General features: G+C 42.8%; 1 protein-coding gene across 2 annotated transcripts in view; it reads left to right on the top strand.

Annotated features, from left to right (window-relative positions):
• Positions 1-23295, top strand: part of necab2 (N-terminal EF-hand calcium binding protein 2) — a 130194-nt gene that overhangs the window by 8442 nt on the left and 98457 nt on the right. For both annotated transcript variants that reach the window (XM_052060943.1, XM_052060942.1), the window contains exon 2: positions 4553-4577. In XM_052060943.1, the coding sequence (XP_051916903.1) occupies positions 4553-4577 (25 nt within the window). The remainder of the gene's footprint in view (positions 1-4552; positions 4578-23295) is intronic.

Here is a 23295-nt window from a genome sequence, read left to right on the forward strand (position 1 = left end):
AGTAAAAAAACTTATCTAGTCCTACCCCGTTATGTGTTTATATCTACTAAATCATTTTTATATCAATCAGAAAAGAAAAAGTAAGAAGAAGTCTCTATTAAGGCTCATACTTTAGCCTTAACCGTGATATTTTCACAACTTTTGGTTTGTATCAGGATTATATACATCCTCACCCTGGCACTCTTGTGTCAATTTTCTCTTGTATTCATAATGGATATTTCAATACCTTTCTCTATTTATCAACTTAGTTCTGATTTATCATTTTATTTAATCTTTAGAATTTATCATTTTAACTCTGATTGATGTAGGTTGTTTGTACTATTTTTTTGAATTTGTTTTTGAAATCAGCAAGCGATTTACTCATTTTTAGGTCCGTTTCGAGATTATTCCACATATTAACACCTTTGCTGGATACACTTCTTTGCTTGATGTTTGTTCTTATTTTGAGTTTTTTGAATAAGTTGGTACCTCTTAATTCATAGTTGCTTTCTCGAATTTCAAAAAACTTCTGAATGTTTTGGCAGTTTAATTGGGCGATTTTAAAGTCAACCAGGTCATAAAATTTCATCGTATTTAATTTGATAAATAGTGGATTTGTGGGTTCCGTATATTTTGATCTATTAATAATTCGAATTGCTTTTTTTTGTAGTTTGAGAATAGGGAGTGTGTTTGTTTTGCAGGCATTTCCCCATATTTCCACACAGTAGGTCATGTATGGTAATAATATCTTCTGAGCCGCTTGATCCTCACTAGGGTCGCGGGGGGTGCTGGAGCCTATCCCAGCTGTCTCCGGGCAGTAGGCGGGGGACACCCTGAATCGGTTGCCAACCAATCGCAGGGCACACAGAGATGAACAACCATCCACGCTCACACTCACACCTAGGGACAATTTATGCCATGCATATTTTTGGAATGTGGGAGGAAACCGGAGCACCCGGAGAAAACCCACGCAGGCCCGGGGAGAACATGCAAACTCCACACAGGGAGGCCGGAGCTGGAATCGAACCCAGTACCTCTGCACTGTGAAGCCGACGTTCTAACCACTGGACTACCGGGCCGCCATGGTAATAATAATGAAGTATATAATGTGTACAAAGATCTCTTATGTAGCACTTCCTTGGTTTTGTAGAGGATCCCTAAGGTCTTGGCTATTTTTTTTTTTTACGTTATCGATATGTGGTTTCCAACATAGTTTTGAGTCTATTACTAATCCGAGAAACTTGGTTTCATACGCTCTTTCTATTTCAATTGAGTTTACCATAATTTTAGCTTGGTGTTTGATTGGTCTTGTGCCAAAAACAATTGACTTCGATTTTTCAGGTTAAGTGACAATTTATTTCTGTCGAACCAGTTTTTTAATTTGTTTAATTCGTTTTCTACGGTTGTCAGGAGCTGTTTCAGATTTGTTCCAGAACAGTAGAAAGTTGTATCATCAGCAAATAGGACACATTTAAATAGTTTTGAGACCTTGCAGATATCATTTATATATAAGATGAATAGTTTTGGACCAAGCACTGACCCCTGAGGAACTCCGTGAGTGATTTTCAGTTGATTCGTTTTTTTATTGTTGAGTTGCACGTACTGATATCTGTTTTCTAAATAACTTTTTATCCATTTATAAGCTACACCTCTAATGCCATATCTTTCTAGTTTTTTCAATAATATACTGTGATCTATTGTGTCAAAAGCTTTTTTTAGATCTAGGAAAACCCCAACAGTAAATTCTTTGTTGTCTATATTAGTGGCTATTTCTTCCACAAACTCCATAACTGCCATTGAGGTGGTCCGTTTTTCCCTGAAGCCATATTGATTCTCACTTAACAGATTTTTTTTTAATGTCGTCTACCTCTTTTTGGGTAAAGTTGATGCTGGTTTTTATTTCTTGGACTTCCCTGGTAAAAGTGTCAAGTCGTGAGTTTGTTGAGTCTATTATCATCTTGACAAATCCTTTGAAATTTTCCTGTTGTTGTTGCAAGAGCGCCGTAAAAAGTTCTTTTTGTTGCTGGAGTAATTCATTTACTTGAGTGAGGGTCAGGGAATCCTCTTCCTGCTTTGTGTCTTGCTTCTGTTTGGATGGCATTTTGTCGGGTCTCGTTGCTAGCCGGTTGTATGCTAGTTTGTGACGTGTCCAGTAGGCTTGCTGCTGGGTGTTTCTAACGTGGCAAGTGGGTTTACCGGCTCCCTCACGCTCGCTGGCGTTTGGTTGGTTGGTCTCTGGTCGTGGGTTCCAGCTGCGTAGCGACTTTTCGCAGTTAGCTTCCGTGCTAACGTCCGCGGTTAGCTTCCGTGCTAACGAGCTAGCGTTTCGTCCAGCCCCCTCTTCACGTCGCCAATTTCTACACACGCGCTGCCACCTTTGTCTTTGCATATCAAACATAAATATTGTGTTAACATTTGTGAATATATAAATTTGTAAGAACTAATGACAGACCAACATGTAAACTTTCACTTAAAATTTGTTAATATTCTTTGGTGTGATTGCATGTGTTTGAATGTGAGTGCTGCGATTGGTTGGCAACCAATTCAGGGTGTCCCCCGCCTACTGCCCGAAGACAGCTGGGATAGGCTCCAGCACCCCCCGCGACCCTAGTGAGAATCAAGCGGTTCAGAAAATAGTTGTTAATAGCAGACCGACCAATCCAAGTCAAACACACAGTTGATAGTGTTCTGTAAAGATCTCCTGCATACAACATCTAAGAGTGAATGATGAGCAAAGTCTCATGACACCAGCGGTCATGGTGCTTTTTTTTTTTTTTTTAATCGGTGGGCCAGTTCAATCGCTGTTCTCCGTGCTTTATTATTCAATAAATGAATTGGCATTGCCAATATGTGTGCCAGACTGATTTTCACACAGATATACGATGAACATCAGTGGATAACTATACTGAAGCTTGTTTTTAGCGGGTGTCACTGTCTGATCGTTTGGCTTGCTTTGCTATCATCACACAGACACACCAGCAGATGTAGTTTTCTAGAAAGGAATGACAACTACAAAGTTTATTTGACAGAATTGTGATATTTACCAGGCAGCCCATTGTGTTTTTGAAAGGTTGAACTTGAATGGAAACTTGGATTTACACTTTGAAATTTGAGCGGAAATTTTATTTGAATTTGAATTAAACATGGTCTCTTACTAGTAGCAGTGTTCATGTGAGACTTACCAAAAGAAACATTATAGGATCAAGACAGCAATGCACACGTGTAGTCAAATAAGTGATGCTTTGTAGCCCTCTAAGCATGTAAACATCCATTCATCTATTTTCTACCTACCACTTGTCCTTACACCCAAGGACAGTTGCTATCGAATGGCTGGGCACATACATTATAGATAAAAAAAAAAAGACAAGCGACTGTTCACATTCAGGACAATTTGGAAGATTCAGTTAACATAACAGGCATGTTTTTTGAATGTGAGAAGATTCCGTAGTAATTGGACAAAAGCCTCAGTGAGAACATACAAACTCCACACAGAAAAAGAGCCCGGATATAAACTCATGACTTCTGAATTATGAAGGGGATTTGAACCAGTCGGGCGTATAAACAATAAAAGAAGTTGAGCCATCCATCCATAATACGAGCTGCTTATGCTTAACTCTTTTATTCCCCGTGATGTACAAATACATCAAGAAAAGCCTCTACAACGGCATATCCATGACGTATTGATACGTCTTTTCCTTTTTTATGGCGTCCTAGAGTGCAGAAGGATCTGATGTAGCCTCTGACAAAAAAAAAAATCTTCCACCATGACAAGGGAGATGGAGTTGCTGAAAGCAGCAAGACACTTTTCTTCCACGCAAAAGTATGAAGCAGCCATCAAAGAGGCTCAGAACATCGTCTGCCTCATGCAAAAGCCACACCGCAGCCCATGTGCCTTCGCAAAGGCAAGCGAAGTGAAATCAGAATGCGGTGTAAGTCATGGTGTATGCCCTTGTGTCAGGGCAATTGCTTCATTTTATACACACACACACACACACACACACACACACACACACACACACACACACACACACACACACACACACACACACACACACACACGTACACAAAATATAGATATGTATAAATTGCAGGATGGAGGGGACACACATGATTTCACATGCACGCAAACATGCACAAGTCCAAGTACAGTGGATTTACACGTGCTGATACTCACATGCACACGCTCACTGAACCCATTGTTTCACTTCTCTTCATAGTTCATTTCATTAGTGCAATAAAGTGCAAATAAATATTTTTGCTAGCAAAAGCCCCTCTGTGGTGTTTAGGTTGTTTTGAGGAAGAAAACTCTTATTTAGATGTTTGAGATGTCATAAAAGCAAAAAACAGTGGTGCCATATTTGAAATTATGCTTGCAATCCATGCTTTTCCAAAAAGGTGTTTTTCTCTTTATTTTCCTGGCAACCGGTTTATGGTGTACCGTGCCTTCTGCCCAAAGCATGCCCGCGATTTATGTGAGGATAAGTGTTTCGGAGAAAGAATGAATGAATGGATAAAAATTAACTATGAAAACAGATTTCATCAATACTGACTCACGTTCATTTTGTGTCCACAGATCTTCAGAAGAGCTGACAAAGATGGTGAGTAGCTGTTGAATTTACTCGCAGCATCTTAGATTAGAGTCAAATCATCATTTATCTCCGTACTTTGAGGGGAAAAATTGCATAGAAATGAAAGCAGACACAAATTTGTCACAGGAAACAACAAAACTAAGTGATACATGAATATACATGAATAACAAAGACAGTGATAATTAAATGGCTTGAGACTGAAGGAGGTTGGGGATTATCGCGCATAGTGTATAGTAATAGATGGAGTTTAGGCCTATTGTAATTCCATATGAAATGTGAGAGGGGGTCTGAATTGGGAGGTGTGATATTTGATTTCCTTCTTCATTAATCTCCTTAAAACCTCAAAGAAAATGGAAATGAGAAAATAATTAATTGCGCAACAAATATCCACACTACACATAGAACGTAAATATACAGACCAACAAATATTTGTTTATATATAATATATATATATATATATATATATATATATATATATATATATATATATATATATATATATATATATATATATATATATAATTTGTTTGTAGACCATAAAAATGTGAGTATGTGTACCAAGCTTTAACTGGTTTTAACTGTGCAAGCGTGAAAATAGATAGGAGAAGGTGGCGAGCCAGCAAGTGGAAGGTCACATTAATAGAAAAAAAAAAAAAAAATACAGCTCAATTTACACTCCCAAATTCTTAATGTATGAGGCCTAACTCTAAAAGTAACCTGAGGGCCTGCGTAATTTTTACTACCTGGACATGCGACCCACTTGAAATGGTACCGCAACCTACTTTTTGGTTTGAGACACCATTTGGGAATCCCTGCGTTTCGTGCCTCGACAGTGCTGTTATCTGCGTGTGGCTGTGGGTTCACTATCACCTGGATGACAGCGGTGACAAATGTTGCAGAGCTCTCAGTTTTTGTTTTTAATTTTTAAAGTTTCAAGTGTTCCAATGAAATTACCTGGAATTGATGCGTGTATGCTGGAATAAAGAGGGTTCAAATTTTTCTTGGAGGATAATTAATACAGTATTTTCACGACTATAAGGAGCCATTAAAAGTCTTCAATTTTCTCCAAAATGGACAGGACGCCTTATGATGCGGAGCGTCTTGCGTATGCGCTAAGTTCCAAAATCTGACTGACAGCCGACACGCTGTTTATATAGAGAAAAGGCGGAAGTGACTGTGGACAGGCATGCAGCAAAGAAGTCTGCCAATCAGGGAAGGGTGGGCGTGTATATATACATATATGGAGAGGGGGAGAGAGAGAGAGAGAGAGAGGGAGAGAGAGAGAGAGAGAGAACGCAGACGTGAGAGAGGAAAGGCATGCGGGGGAACAGTCCGCCAATGGGTGAAGGGTGGCCGTGTAAGTGGATGCTAAAGGGTCGCCCCAAGCAGGTACCAACACCTGTATAGAGTGTGGCGATGTACAACAACTTCGGTTTTGGTTTCTAAGAACCCCCGAAAATAAATTCTAAAAAGAGACCACGCCTACGAAGCTCAGTTCAAACTTCAAGCCATCGGTTATGCTTTTGGCATGCTTGCCCATCTTACAGCAGCGGTGAAAAAACAAGTCAAGAAAATGAACTCTGAGCTTGCCGTTATTCCCGGAGGCTTGACTAAAGAATTCCAACCGCTGGACATCGGCATCAACCGGGCGGTCAAAGTAAAGTTGCGAATGGCATGGGAACAATGAATGATCGATGGCAAACACAACTTTACAAAGAGTGAGAGGCGCTGGGTGAGTTACGCCACAATTTGCGAATGGATTGTGGCTGCTTGGACGAACGTGTCTGCTTGCACTGTTGTTCGAGTTTTTGGCAAAGCCGGTACATTTCTGTGGAGCCACTTTGCAATGAGAGTGACTTTGACAACAAGAGGGAACCCTGAGTTTTTGATGGATTACCGGTACTTGCACAATTGTTTGATTCTGATACAGAGTATGAGGACTTTGGATTTCTGGGTGATGATTGATCGAAAAATGTGAGTACATTGTACGATGGCTAAATAAAATACAACCGAACTCAGTTTTGCTTCCGTTGCCTTTTTAAAAACGTGTTTTTAGCTTGTATCTGTATGTCTTGGCATGCTACCGTATGCTTCAAGCTAACGTGTTTTTAGCGTGCGCGCATGCATGCCGTATGTTTAAGCTGGCGTATGTTTTACCACACAAAACTGCGGCCAATAATACAGTGCGTTTTGTCTATGTGTAAAATACAGACATAGCACCCATTAATGAGACTGCGCCCAACAATACGGTGCGGCGAACGGTCGTGAAAATACGGTAATTATACGCTGTCGAACACTAAAAATTATTTTCGTCTCTTTTCTTTCTTACCGCTATTTTTTATTTTTCTTCTTTGTGCTACCGCTATTTTTATTTTTATTCTTTGTGACAGGGGTTAAATTTGGCTTGGAGAGTCAAGTTCGCTTCAATGATATCTGGCACCATCTAGTGTCGTAAATGGGGATAATGTCTAGACCCCGAATATAAGACGACGCCCACTTTTTCAGTCTTATTTCAATGCAAAAAACACCGTCTTATATTCGGGCCAATACAGTACTTCACAAGTTAGTTAGTTAGTTCCGCCCTTTCCTATTGGGAACATTGGGCGACGAGTTTCCTCCATTTGGTCCGGTCACTGGCGACCCTTCTTGCTCCATGCCAGCTGACACCCATCATGGGGGGCACAATACATTGATAGAATAACTAAAAGCAGAGACGTATGGATCAAATTTTGCCCATTTAATTATTTCCGCTAGTAGTCTCTCACCTGTGAGACATTTGAGTCTTTCTGGAAGGACTCGCTCTTCATTTTGGTCCCGGGTGTATGAGACTTCTCTGAAGTGCTCTCTCGAGTGGCTTTCTTACCACTGTGACCGGCACAAAATGACACAAAATACAACACAGTCTTGTACAGTATCTCCTCTGATAAAGCACAGATTATGCAAAGACAAAATGAAATACAATCATGCACACAGCACAGAAATGTTTGTGTTTCACGCCGTGGTGCTGCCCTACCCCTGCCTTGCTCGAGGGGAAATGCCGATGCCCACACAGGAGATGGTGTAATGGGTCTCAAATATTCCACTGTTCTCAAGAATGAAGGTCTGACTTTTCTTGGAGCCATAAACAAGAGGACCAAAATTGATGTCGCATGAAGGTGAGATTGTGTACCTACAGTATACCAGATCAAAAAAAATAGATATGGTGTAATCATTCCATTACCAAAATTAATTTTCTGCCATATGTAAAACACAAGGATTTTATCTATGTTTGCACTCATTGCTATTACAAAGTTCTTTCTACCAAAATTTTCAGTGCAGCATCAGCAACTTATACGTACATATTGTAAAAAAATAAATAAATAAAAAAGGTAAAAATTTAAATTAAACCTGGAAAAGACGGACTGGACTGTAACATTGATGGGCAAAATGGCTACGATATGTCCTCCATCCCCAATGCTTGGCTCAATCACCTGCAGTAGACAAGTGCAATTACTTACATAACCTCTTCAAATTGTTCCTGTATTTTTCTTTTTAAATCAGTGACTACAGTTGAACAACATACTTAGGTGAACATGCACAATATGCTTTGTCATCATGAATCGCTGTCTGCTTTCTGCAGAGTGAGCTCATTGCTACCTGTATTTTGCCAGTATGTCCACGGCATCACTATACACAAGATCTGCTGTATGTAAACGTAACTGCATCTCGCGTGACACCCATATGCCCCACTTGGATTACCAGACCACAATCTAGATGTTGCTCACACCTTAATATGTTAAAAGGCTTACTGTGATACCAAGAGTCATTCAGAGCTGGAATTGGGAAGCCTATGAAGAGCTGGAGGTCTGCTTTTTTCTTTTTATTATTTATTGTGCCTTCGAAGCTGCTCCATAATGATACTAATGCCAGTATTGTAAGCCACTGCCAACACTACTCAGTCTTTACATCCATCCATCCATCCATTATCCGATCCACTTATCCTCACAAGGGTCGCGGGGACGCTAGAGCCTATCCCAGCTGCGTTCGGGCAGTAGGCTGGGGACACCCTGAACCGGTTGCCAGCCAATCGCAGGGCACATAAAGACGAACAAGCATCCAGGCTCACACTCACACCTAGGGACAATTTAGAGCGTTCAATCAGCCTGCCATGCATGTTTTTGGAATATGGAAGGAAACTGGTGTACCCGGAGAAAACCCACGCAGGCACGGGGAGAACATGCAAACTCCACACAGGAAGGCCGGATCGAACCCATGACCTCTGCACTGTGAGATCGATACACTAACCACTTGACTACCGGGCCACCGGTCTTTACATTCCCAATGCGAGAACTCCGGTATATAAAACGGATGTTAGAATTACAACTGGCTGGAGATTGCTGTGTTCGTGATTGAAGTTTCTCGCTTGAGTTGAGCTCATTCACATATAATTATAATTAGTTAGTTAGTTAGTTAGTTCCGCCCGTTCCTATTTGGAACATTGGGCGACGAGTTTCATCCATTTGTTCCGGTCACTGGCGACCCTTCTTGCTCCATGCCAGCTGACACCCATCTCACTGAGGTCTTCTTTGGCAGTCTGTCTCCACGTCTTCTTTGGCCTACCTGTCTTCCTCTTTCCACCCTCTGGCATCTAGTCCATGGCCACACTTGCCGGTCTCTCTCTTGGCAGTCGGAGTCCGTGGCCGATCATTTTCCTTCTCCTTTCAGAGACAATGTCTGACAGTTCAGCCACTCCTGCCTTCTTCATCACCTCCTCGTTGGTGACGTGGTCTCTCCATGAGATCTTCAGGATGGATCTCAGGCAACTTCACAAGAAGGCTATCGAAGCTGACGTTGGACAAAAAGCAAATCACACCTGGACTGGTTGCCAGTCAATCACAGGTCACTGAACACTCAAATTCACATCGTGACTGAGTAAGAACTGAACACCCACGCTGCCTGCTCGGAAGTTCGGCAAGTGAACCAGTACATCATAAGTAAGACTGAAACTGAACATTCTTATTTTCCAATGTTTTTTTTCCTTCTTAATTTTAATATGTCTTTAAATGGCAATGCTAAATTATACAACAACCAAAAAAACATAAATGGTTGATTCATTATAAAACTTGACGGCACAAATTTTGGCTTTCAGAGATAGGAACAGAAAAATGCCATGATTCATTTTCCTGGTCATGACCCTCAGAGTTCATCGGGCGCAATCCTAACTGCCTCATGGGCCAGTGAAAAAGCTGCTATGCTGTATGTCAATCATGCCTGGGCTGTTGACTGACAAACTTGGGACCCTGGAGAGAGCCAGCAGGACCAGAATGTCAATTCATTTTCGAATGCGCTTATACATCATATCCCAGCTTATCTTGGGGAAAACACATACCATATTTTCTGGACTATAATTCGGCCCTGAGTATAAGTCGCACCAGCCCCCCAACTATGAAAAAAACTGCGACTTATAGTCCGGAAAATACGGTACTACCCGCTGGACAGGTCACCTGTCAATCACAGAGCACATTTGGATTAAATGGTCAAATGAATCATGAAAATATATATTGGCTAGACAAAAAGAAAATGGCACATGTGATATACTTGCAGATGATGCAGATTTGCCACTGCTCTTATCTTCTCTGGAGCAGCTGTTCTAAAGCTAGAGCATCCTTCCAACCCTGCTGTGGTTTGATTCACTAGACATCTCGAGTCTTTCGACTATTAGTGCAGAAAAAAACTGTGTCAAAAGAGTAGGAATTTGGTTGGTACTGTGAGGAAAGATGATAATTATAAGGAAACTTTGATGTATGGAAAGCGGACTGGAAAGGAACCAGCAAGTGCAAGTTGAAGCGAAGCTAATTTTATCCTGCCTCTCTTGGGAGAAGACCGGGGGAACCGTTTTAATGAGAGGGACATGGAAAGAGAGAAAGGTGCATATTTTAGGGAGCGAGACAAAGGGATATGTGGGGAAGCGAAGAAGTGACAACAATAGCAACAAAGAAAAAAGGAAATGACAATGATTCCATTGGACATAATGGCTTTACATTCAGTCTTAGAACCACAGGCTCATTTTACAATGAGCCTCTATATCATTCATCCCTGCTTTCATTAAATGCACACAAGCCTCGGTAGACATTTTTATTTATGTTCGTCGGTAATCGAAGCATAATGCATCAGTGTATTCAAGATGGTTTGCGTGACTTGGTCTATGGAGTGTGTGAGTGCACATGTACCTTGTGTCTGTAGTAATCTGACTTTAAAGGCATTGTTATGCTCCGTGGAGTGTTGCAGTAGCCCTGAACTATGAAATATTAAGTTGGCAGCCCCGCACCTAGTTTAGTGTTTCTACTTGCAGAAACAAACTAAAAAAACAAACAAACAAAAAAAAACTAAAGGGGAATTTCATATAATGCTTAAATAGTTCAAGATACTGACTTCAATTTTTCAATGGCTTCTGACTGAAAGTCATCACAATACATCCATCCATTTGCTATGTCAAGTATCCTGTTCAGGGTCAATGGGAGCTGGAACCTATCCTTGCTGACAGTGTGGGTTTGGTTCCAATTCACCATCTGTCAACGTACCCCATGATTGACTGGGGTACGTTTACACCATAGGTGTTGTTAAGGAATTATTCCGCTAGAAGTAGTAGTACAACACTGTTGAGGAATTTCACCTTGCTATGAGAACTATTGGTACCGGTCTCTGTCCTGAAGATCCGCTACTTAAAACAAAGAATGTAGGGTGAAGTTGGGGTCCTATTTCCCCTTGAGTGATTAACAGCCCCCAAGTGTCTTCTTTTGTATCCCCCACCTCAGGAAAGTTCCTGAAGGCTGCCAAGTTCCCTTGATGAGGGACTCTTATCTCGAGATTTGTGCACAGCAGATCTGGTCTGTACTTTGTCAAAATGCCAAGATCGAACTGCATTGACCTTTCTTTGTTTCTTATTTTTACATAAGGGGAAGGACTGCCCGCCCCTAATTAACATAATTAACATACTATGCCTATATGTACGTGTGACTGTAGTTGCTCAGGGGTTCCTGATGAAATCTGAGACTCACAGGAGCCCGAATCGATTTGTGTTGCGTTGTGATAAACTGAAGAAAAGACAACGTGGTGTTGGGTCTTCTTCCACCTTATAGAGAGATAAAAGAACCTGTAACCAAGGAGGGCCAAAAGCAAATTGACAGCTCCCATTCCTCAACACTGTCAAACTCAGGTCCTGGAGGCCCGCTGCCCTGCATGTCTTCAAGTCTCCCTGTTGCAACACACCTGATTCAAATGATCAGATCATCAGCAAGCTCTGCGCAAGCCTGACATTGAACCTGTTCATTTGAATGAGGTGTGTTGCAACAGGGAGACTTGAAAACATGCAGGGCAGCGGGCCTCCAGGACCTGAGTTTGACACCTATGGTTTACACTGACAACCATTTTTTTCAGTTTTAAAGCACGGCTACAGACAGCAACGCTAATTTGAGGCTAACATTTTATCAGCATACATTTTTCCCCCCATTCATTTCAGATTTATTCAACAGTCCCACACATGTCGGATAATCTAAAATAATACAGCGAACTAATAAGGAATTGACCAATAAGGAATAATAAATACGCCGTATACTGTAAACATCGTCATTTATAAGTTATGATCCTACAAACGGCGTTTGCATCATTGCTATTTGCAAATGTGACTGATCAAAAGATGACAGGATTGATTGCTGCTTTCATCCGGTGGCTGCCAGCTCGTTATTAGCGACTGAACTGCTAATCAAGTCAAGTACAAGTTTACTGTCAAATAGAGCACAGATGAAATTTCTTCCCTCTCAACCAGACAACACGACAACAAGAGGAGGCGCTGCGGGTGCCCGCACCGCCATCATATGTATCGTAATGGATACGTGAGCCACTATTGTATAAGATGCAAGCTGCATGTAAATAGAATGTATTTACGGCGGTTATTATTATGGTCCTCCTCTTCTGTGATATACCCTTGATATATTATAAATACTTCTACATCACAGAATTTTTGGGGACAATTTAAATTCATCATGAAAGTTGACTGCCTGCCTTTAATACATTGTCAACAGGCATAATTCTGACAATAATATTGTAATTCCTACGAAAATGAAGGTCAATACAATCCAAGTTGATCCCATGTTTGGTAATTACCAAGTAATTTGGGAACATATACTGTACAAAACAAAATGCAGAGCGCTTTTGAGCTGCATGTGGCATTGGAGTTTTATTTGAGTGACAGACCGTGACCTTCTGATACAGTTTGACTTCGTACACAATAAAATTGATTAATTTCAGACTTTCAATCAGCGAATGGGTTTTTAATTCCTTGCCCTCCTGTGTCCTGTGACTCATCCACTGTCTGCTAATCATCGTAATTATGTTTGCCGTAATGACAGTGAGCAGAAGGGTTTTCGGTAGGCTTGTTTTTCTTTGCTCTCAAGATTGGACAGAAACACAGCATTGTAGTTGACAGTGTGCTTCCTAGTGTGGGAGTAACACAAGCACGCGTGTTGTACATAATTAATATAAAGATCTGCATGCATTGAAGTGATGTTATCACTATTAGTTTGATGATTGATACATGCAATGCACTCAATAAACAAAAAGTTTACTTCACCACGATGGAACGATACGGAGCATGCATCACAGCAGATTGCTATACTGATCCACTTGTTGATCTCTGGCTCCATCCACCAAGATAGTTGAACTCCTCAACTTGGGGCAGAATCTCATTTCCGACCTGGAAAGGGCACTCCAGCATTTTACCACGGAGGACCTTTGTTTCAGATTTGGAGGTGGTGATTTCATCCCAAGGCGGCCCGGTATTCCAGTGGTTAGCACGTCGGCTTCACAGTGCAGAGGTACCGGGTTCGATTCCAGCTCCGGCATCCCTGTGTGGAGTTTGCATGTTCTCCCCGGGCCTGCGTGGGTTTTCTCCGGGTGCTCCGGTTTCCTCCCACGTTCCAAAAACATGCGTGGCAGGCTGATTGAACATTCTAAATTGTCCCTAGGTGTGAGTGTGTGTGCGACTGGTTGTTCGTTTCTGTGTGCCCTGCGATTGGCTGGCAACCGATTCATGGTGTCCCCCGCCTACTGCCCAAAGACAGCTGGGATAGGCTCCAGCACCCCCCACGACCCTAGTGAGGATCAGGCGGCTCGGAGGATGAATGAATGAATGAATGATTTCATCCCAGCCGCTTCACACTCAGCTGCGAACCAGTACAATAAGAGTTGAAGATCCCGGCTTGAAGAAGGCAACAGTACCACATCATGTGCAAGAACCACATCATGTGCAATTTCCATACTTAAAATATGTAGATGGGTGTCCTGCTGAAGGATGAACTGTTCCCCCAAAATGAAAAACACAATCCTTGGAATTTTCTTAATTTAAACATGTATCTCAGTTGCACATGATTATAATCTGGTAAACTGACATTTAAAAAAAAAATCCTTCTTCTCGTCAATAAATTACACCAGTGTTGCACATTTGAAATGCATGAAGCCAATGGACAGTGGATGTTCAAATTAAGTCAATTCAAATAACTTTTTTTTTCCATGCAGCCTGAAGTTAGGAGCACTGGACTAGGTTTTAATTTAGCATATGTGTGTACATTGTTGAATTCTGCCGTCCTTCAATCCTGATTGGGAGACTCCCCATTCCTGCCACTAACCCCCACCACCCCCCAAAAAAAAACATTTGCACGCCATGATGCTAATTCACTGTGATAATGGCCAATGTTGAGCAGTGCCTGGCATTTACACAGAAGAGGCAAAACAATAATAATCCTTGCCTCTTTGGCGCGGAGACTTTTGTCTCTGATGGTGTGGGAGTTTTTTACGTACCTTTCGGTAAACTCCGACCACTTACGTTTTACTCAGGAGTGACTTCTGTCTGGCCACTGTTTGGTGGATGGCTGCAGAGATGGGTTTTCTTCCAGGAAGGTTCTCTTTCCACAAAGCCATGTCACAATGACCATTGGAATCTTGGTCACCTCCCTGACGATGGAAGGAGAAGGCTCCTCTGATCGTTTAGTTTAGCCAGGCGGCCAGCTCTAGGAAGTGTTCTTGTGGTTCAAAAATCGTAGTCTTTGAAACGGAGGAAGTGTCTGAGGAAGTACCTACTTCAGTGCTTGAAAAGTGAGGCGTGTCAGTGTCACCACCAGCAGGGTTGCCATGGTGAGCAAAGCTCCAGTGGTTGATTGGCAGTCCGCTCAGTGTTTTTTTTTTCTCCATCTCAGAACAGAATCTGGCTGCAGCTGTCGATTCTACACCTTTCCTAATGAGTTAACGGTTGGGAACTTCCACTCAGCGGAGAATGGGGGTGCTGTGCTTAGAAGCTTTGCACACCCGCAGAGTATATTTTTAGAAGTGTGGGGGTCTTCTGTTATGAGATGAAAGCACCAGGGGGACTTAAGACATGACATTTACATGCCATCATTAGCTACATGGCTTTGCTGGGTGTGTCTGAATTTTTGTGTGTGATGTGCACAGGATAAATAATTCAATCTCTCACACCCAAGAGTGACATCTTTATTTATTTGTTTAGTTGTTTTGACTAAATATCTAAATTTCAGTAAAGACAATAAGGATTAGGAGTGAAGAAGGTCAACATAGAATGTATACAAGTCTAAGCTAATACTAAACTCATAATGTGTTTGCTTTTTATGTTGAGCACCATTTACTTTGTACTTCTCTTCAGATCAGCGTGCATTAACCCACAACACCAAACACGACTCTGTTGCCCCTGGTTACAACATGTACTTGTTCTCCAAACCACCTCCCCCGCCCCGAGTGTCATTCGGACCTAATGTTTCCATAGCAACAAATATAACCTCTGCTTGACCCAAGGAATTAGTTCTGGGTCAGAGTGTTCCACTTTTATCAGGTCAACATCAGGCTTGACATAAATTGACCTGGTTCGTGAAAATGGACTATCGCAGCTGAATGATCCCTTTAATGACATTAATTGCTCACACCAACATAGTTAATGCACAGACTTCGTCAATGCTCTGCTGTTAATTGGTCAACTTTAAGCTATAGATTTGTTTTTGTATTAAATAAGTAATGTAATGAGAATGCCTTTAGAGGTGTTCAGCATCGAAGATGACGTGGTGCTGCAGAGTATCTTGTCAGAAGTCTACTCTGTCACCAAGTGCAGCCGGAGGTAAATAAACACGCCCAGAGTTGCTGTTATCAGCTGGAACTGGTTGCAAGCCAATTGTAGGGCAAACATCGACGAACAACCATCTGCGCTCACACTCACACCTTGGGACAGTTTTGAGTGTTCCATTAACCTGCATGTTTTTGGATTGTGGGAGGAAACCGGAGTACCTGAATAAAACCCACAGGCATGTGGAGAACATGCTAACTCCACTCAGGAAAGCCCAGAGCAGAAATCGAACCCTGCACCTCTACACTGTGAGGCCGGCGTGCTATCAGTCGACCACCGGGCCGCCAGGGTCTTTATTTTTGTCTGGACAATTATGTATTCAGAATCACAATCATCTTTATTGGCCAAGTATGTAGAACACACAAGGAATTTGTCTCCGGTACAACACGCTGCATTAGTATCATCGTAAACAAGGACATGACAAATATGCAAGGACATTTCGTAATGTAAGTGAGAAAATGTGCAAAAGTATCAAGCAGAGCTAAAGTGATCAGTGGTAGAATACAATACGATGACAGTTTGTACAGATGGTGCAGAAAATCATTGAACCATTTTAGAGTGACCAGTAGCAGTATTTGTAGTACAAGAAGAGTGACTACATCAGTGACTGTTTAGGGAGTTAATGGCTATAGGGAAGAAGCTGTTTAAGTGTCTGCTGGCTTTGGTGCGCAGGGATCTGTAGCGCCTGCCTGAGGGGAGTAGCTGGAAAAGGTGGTGGGCAGGGTGCGGGGGATCCAGGAGGATTTTCCGTGCCCTTGTCTTGATTCTTGCAGTGTGCAAGTCTTCAAGAGTGGGTAGGGCGGTGCCAATGATTTTTTTTCCGCCGTCCTAACTGTCCGTTGAAGTCGGAATTTGTCCTTTTTTGTGGCGGCCCCAAATCAAACCGTGATGGAAGAACACAGGATTGATTCGATGACTGCCGTGTAGAACTGTCGTAGCACCTCCTGTGGCAGGCCATGCTTCCTCAGCAGCCTCAGGAAGTACATCCTCTGTTGGGCCCTTTTCAGGATGGAGATGGTGTTGACTTCCCACTTCATATTGTTGTTGTTGTATATTGTCCATCAATGTGCAGACCACTGCAGTTTTTAAATGACACTTTTCATTTTCTTCCTTTTGTTCTTTTTAATCCAATTGTAAGAGAGATGTGATGTTCTCTTGTGACCAATGACTTGACACCAGGATGTCTGTCAAGCTCCACACTACACATATCGTCAGGTTCTGACGAAACTCGAAGCAAAGAGTGTTGAAAAGTCGGACGGGTGTGATAATTTGGGACCCTTTACAACCGAAATGTGAAAAATGTCTTGTCATCTGAAGCACTCCAGAGTGCTTGATGTAAATACGGCTTCAGTCATCCACTGGGAAATGATACATACTGCACATCACGTAAATCCAGCCAAATAACATTTAAGGGAAGTCATAAAAGTAGTTTATTGTGACACATGACATCAGGCTTTCTTGTTGTAGAAAATGGGCATCCTCCACTGCAAACTCATTAATCTGCAGTGCCGCCACGGCACCATGTTAACAACAACAAGGTGGATACGACATGCTAAGCTGACCTGGTTTCACATACTAGCATTCTATTATCTGCCATTAAACACCATCACGCTGCATTAAAAAGCACCGCTGTGGGCAATGGCAGTCAATTATTGGCGGATGAAGTAGTATATCTGGCTGTTAACAGGAACCATAAAACCATTTGTGCAAATGAGACCTCCCTTAAGGGAGCAGGAGAGGCTGCCAGTGGGTTTCAGATAGTTGGATGTGCAGTGAAAGCAGGCATTGAAATATATCCTCTTTCAGAACGTACTAAAATACAGCAATTATCCACCATCACGCAGGATGACCCATCATCAGGATAAAACCACATCGCAACCCTCGAAACACACATCCCAAAAGTTCCTCATGAGCCCGCCGATGAAGCACGCCATCTACTCCCAGTAAATCTGCTGTGCAACGTTGTGCGCTGCTACACTCCTCCAATGACATGATAATGTTCAGCTAGCAGATTGATGATAATTGCATACTACTGTATTCTACTCTGTGCCGTGCCACAAAATAGGTAAGAGTGGAGTGAAAGATGATCATCCACTGCGTCTCATCTCTTTATTTCGAGAGACAGGCTGACGCGCGTTGTTTAAACAGAGGAAATTATCTTTCACTGAGACATAATCACAAGGGATAATTGTAATCCGGTTGCAGTTGAACTTTGTTTTGTAAATGGTTTTAGTTTTAGTTTACTGATGGTCAAACTCAATTGCGTTGGTATTTTTGTATAACAAGGTTTAGTCCTGCTACTTTGGCAGAAGGTTGAAGACCTCGACATACGAAAACACATGTTTCATGATGCAGTTTGTCATTCACATTAATAATTTTATTTCACTGTTCTGTGTTCAATAGAAAATGCAGATTCAAACAAAATGCCCACAATAAAAAGTTGGGCAGATTCCCTCACTCCAGGATCGATTTAATTCAGTGTTTGATTCAGTAGATCTGACTCAGTAGTGTTGCTGCCGTACAGGTGCAGTTAAAATGTCAGTCCAAAGACTTGCTCTGACATTTCTTTGACTGTGTTCTGACATGAATGGTTTAATCTTCAGCCAGTGAATCAGTTCTAGGTCATCTTGACAAGCAGATGTCACAGATGACCTTAAGAACATTGATGACGATGTTTTATTCTGACTGAGTGGACATCGTGTTGAAATTTAAAAACTGGACTTCATTTAAGATTAGAGATATATAATGGGAAGACTTATTCAATGTGTAGAATGGAAAATGATCCTTACAAATGACAATGAATTACAAAGGGCCATATTTTGGCGCAGTGGTGCACGTGCACCCGGTGTAAAAAGCGCAAATTCATTTTTCATATGGCGAAAATCTAGGTTATCGTGTTTGAGAATTTGGCAGAGAGCTGTCGCTCCCCCAACAAACCTGAAAATTTGGTGACAGAGAGATTGTACATCATTTGTGATTTTGGCAGGTCATGCTACGCCAATCTCCTGCATCCAAATGCCATGCAGGCCGTGTGTTGTGCCTCTTTGCACTGAGTTTCAAGGGAATGGAGGAGTCACCTAAATTGGATGACAAAAAGGTTGGCTGCCTTTCCTCCCCACGACGACATACACTGGCGCAAACCTGTGAGGGTGTAGGAAAATACCAAATAAAATCCCCATGCTCATCCGTACATTTGCACTGCACTTTGCATTTGACTTGCGCTGGGCACAATATTGTCCCATATCATCGTATTCCATTCATAAATATGGCAACAGTGTGGGACAATCTTTCGATATCATTGTCATTATATATATACTGTATATATAATGAAGGAACAATAGCAGACATTGAGGACAGCTACAAGTACCTTGGTATACCACCAGCCAATGGCAACCTCGAACTGGCAACAAGGAAAGCGGCTACGGCCAAATACCTCCAGCGAGTGAGGCAAGTCCTAAGAAGCCAGCTCAATGGCAAGAATAAGACCCGGGCAATAAACAGCTATGCCCTGCCAGTGATCAGATACCCTGCAGGAATAATAAGGTGGCCAAAGGAAGAGATTCAGACCACGGACGTTAAGACCCGAAAGCTCCTAACCATGCATGGAGGGTTCCATCCCAAATCCAGCACCCTGAGACTGTACGCAAGCCGAAAGGAAGGAGGCCGGGGACTAGTGAGTGTGAGAGCCACTGTCCAGGATGAAACATCCAAGCTCCATGAATACATCAAGGAGAAGGCTCCAACGGATGACGTACTCAGAGAATGTCTCAGACAATGGGGAACAGAAGATGAGGCGCTGGAAGAGGGACCATCATGGGAGGACAAGCCCCTACACGGGATGTACCACCGGACTATAACTGAAGTGGCTGACCTCAAGAAATCCTATCAGTGGCTAGAGAGGGCTGGCCTGAAGGACAGCACAGAGGCACTCATCCTGGCTGCTCAGGAACAGGCCTTGAGCACCAGAGCCATCGAGGCCCAGATATACCACACCAGACAAGACCCAAGGTGTAGGTTGTGCAAAGAGGCACCTGAGACGATCCAACACATAACTGCAGGGTGTAAGATGCTGGCAGGGAAAGCCTACATGGAACGCCATAACCAGGTGGCTGGCATAGTCTACCGAAACATCTGTGCGGAGTATGGATTGGAAACCCCAAGGTCAAAATGGGAAACACCACAGAAGGTGGTGGAGAATGACAGAGCGAAGATCCTGTGGGACTTCCAGATCCAGACTGACAAGATGGTAATGGCGAACCAACCAGATATCGTGATCATAGATAAAGGGCAGAGGAAAGCCGTTGTAGTGGATGTAGCGGTCCCAAGTGATGGAAACATCAAGAAGAAGGAACATGAGAAACTCGAGAAATACCAAGGGCTCAGAGAGGAGCTGGAGAGAGCCTGGAAGGTAAAGGTGACAGTCGTGCCTGTGGTGGTCGGAGCACTCGGGGCAGTGACCCCCAAACTAGATGAGTGGTTGCAACAGATCCCGGGAACAACATCGGACATCTCAGTCCAGAAATGTGCAGTGCTGGGAACAGCAAGGATACTGCGCAGAACCCTCAAGCTTCCTGGCCTCTGGTAGAGGACCCGAGCTGAATGAGGGACGGACACCACCCGAGGGGTGAGATGAGGATTTTTTTTTTTATATATATATATATATATAGGGCGGCCCGGTAGTCCAGTGGTTAGCACGTCGGCTTCACAGTGCAGAGGTACCGGGTTCGATTCCAGCTCCGGCCTCCCTGTGTGGAGTTTGCATGTTCTCCCCGGGCCTGCGTGGGTTTTCTCCGGGTGCTCCGGTTTCCTCCCACATTCCAAAAACATGCGTGGCAGGCTGATTGAACACTCTAAATTGTCCCTAGGTGTGAGTGGGAGTGCGAATGGTTGTTCGTTTCTGTGTGCCCTGCGATTGGCTGGCAACAGATTCAGGGTGTCCCCCGCCTACTGCCCGAAGACAGCTGGGATAGGCTCCAGCACCCCCCGCGACCCTAGTGAGGATCAAGCGGCTCGGAAGATGAATGAATGAATGAATGAATATATATATATAAATATATATGCGGCCCGGTAGGCCAGTGGTTAGCACGTCGGCTTCACAGTGCAGAGGTACCGGGTTCGATTCCAGCTCCGGCCTCCCTGTGTGGAGTTTGCGTGTTCTCCCCGGGCCTGCGTGGGTTTTCTCCGGGTGCTCCGGTTTCCTCCCACATTCCAAAAACATGCGTGGCAGGCTGATTGAACACTCTAAATTGTCCCTAGGTGTGAGTGTGAGCGTGGTTGGTTGTTCGTCTCTGTGTGCCCTGCGATTGGCTGGCAACCGATTCAGGGTGTCCCCCGCCTACTGCCCGAAGACAGCTGAGATAGGCTCCAGCACCCCCCGCGACCCTAGTGAGGATCAAGCGGCTCGGAAAATGAATGAATGAATAAATATATATAAATATAAATCCTCGTCTCACCCCCCCTCGGGTGGTGTCCGTCCCTCATTCAGCTCGGGTCCTCTACCAGAGGCCAGGAAGCTTGAGGGTTCTGCGCAGTATCCTTGCTGTTAAAGAGAGAGTGTGTGAGAGAGAGAGCAAGAGAGAGACAGAGAGAGAGATACACAAAGAGAGAGAGAGAAAGGAATGGTCTCTATGTCTTGTCCTAAAGGCTTAAAGCACAGATTTTTTACTTTTTTTTTGTATATTGTTGGTCTTGACTATCCCCCACGCCACCCCCAATGTCTCCTCTCTTCCCCTCACGCTGTTTAAGCTTTCAATTTGGGGCTCTACATGATGGGTTGTCATAGCAACAGGAAGAATGGGGAACTGACCCTGCTTTCAGAATGAGGGCACAACCATATTTTTCTTGCTGTACCATGAAACACATGCACGCATACATGCACACGCACACCAACACACACACACACACACACACATACAAACAAATAGTAAACATCTTCTTGTCTGTCTTCCTTCCACCAACTCTTAATCCAATTTAAATCCCACTTTTCTCTGCCGCCGAGTTATTATCAGATGTCTTGTCTGGCGCATTGTCCGTGTGTATGCATGGATGATAAATGAGGGACAAAACTTCATGTCACCGGTCTGTCGGCTTCTTTCCTTTCTTCCAATCACGCTCCACATTCCACCAGGAACAAACACGCCGCCAACAAATTATTTTGCATCTCCTTCAACACCTGCTCAAGCATTGTTTTAAATGTACTAAAGGGATTGTTTCACTTCTCCGTATTTAGAGTGACAGACTGCTGTTCGGTATCAAGACACCAACACGCACCACTGGGTCCAATCTGTTAGGGCTTCGAATCTTGAACAAATTCTAATCCTACAAGTTCATGACAGTTGTACAGTCGTTAAAGTTGAACCTCTAGTGTGAAGTTGTTCAATTTAGAATTGGCCTAAACATTTGTGTCGAATCTTTCAGAGAGCAATCTCAGAAACTGAAAAGATGAAAAGTAGTCGGTCGGGGCAATTTATTTTTAGTACATGTGGTTTTCTTCATATCTTTTTGTGCTGCAGTAAGGCAGCGATGTATTATCTTAAAATGAAGAAAATAAAAATTGAAAACTCAAACACATTTGGGAAAATGTTATGTTTCAAATAAACCGGGGTAAAAGTTTTGAGCCATCAATTTTGTGTGGAGAGGACAGAATAAACAATTTAGGTCATGTAAAATATGGAAAAAGTGAAGTGCGATCAATGCTGTCCAGAAGCACTCAACAAGTATTTAGAATTGTTATGAAGACGAACTGAATCCACTTTTAAGACTCAAAACACAGCTACCGAAAAGGAAGCAGAGCATATGATTGCAATACAGCATGGATTATACACATTATACCAAATGTGCAAGGTGCGGGGCCAGAGAGTGTTTGTGTAATTTTGCTGATTGACGCACCTTGGCGCAGGTAGACAGAGGGTGACTGCACCATTTGGGCATCAACACAGCCGACTCCAATGGTGTCCAATCAATCCACCGGCTTCTTTCCACCCCCGTTAAATGTGGTCCAACTGACTTGCGGTTTAGTGATGACAGACGAAGGAAGGGCTAAGGATAAACTCCACGCAGAGCAGCGGGTAGTAAGTGTGTGTGTGTATGTGTGTGTGTGTGTGTGTGTGTGTGTGTGTGTGTGTGTGTGTGCGTGTGCGTGTGTGTGTGTGTGTGTGTGTGCGCGCGTTGGCTTCTACCTCCTCCCTCGGCCCCTTGGGGACGTCATCTTTCCTGTTTTATAATTTAATTTGTGTCCGTGAAAAATTGAGAAACACACACTCAGCTGTGCTACGCCCCCCCCCCAAAAAATTGTATATATATATATATATATACACTGTATATATATCTATATATATATAGATATAGATATGGGATATTGTGATCGTAGATAAAGGGCAGAGGGTAGCCGTTGTAGTGGATGTAGCGGTCCAAAATGATGGAAACATCAGAAAGAAGGAACACGAGGGGGGGGTGAGATGTGGATTTATATCTATATATATATATATATATATATCTATATATATATATATATATATATATATATATATATATATATATATATATATATATATATATATATATATA

The sequence above is a fragment of the Hippocampus zosterae genome, chromosome 3 (genome assembly GCF_025434085.1).
Source record: "Hippocampus zosterae strain Florida chromosome 3, ASM2543408v3, whole genome shotgun sequence".
Lineage (NCBI taxonomy): Eukaryota > Metazoa > Chordata > Actinopteri > Syngnathiformes > Syngnathidae > Hippocampus > Hippocampus zosterae.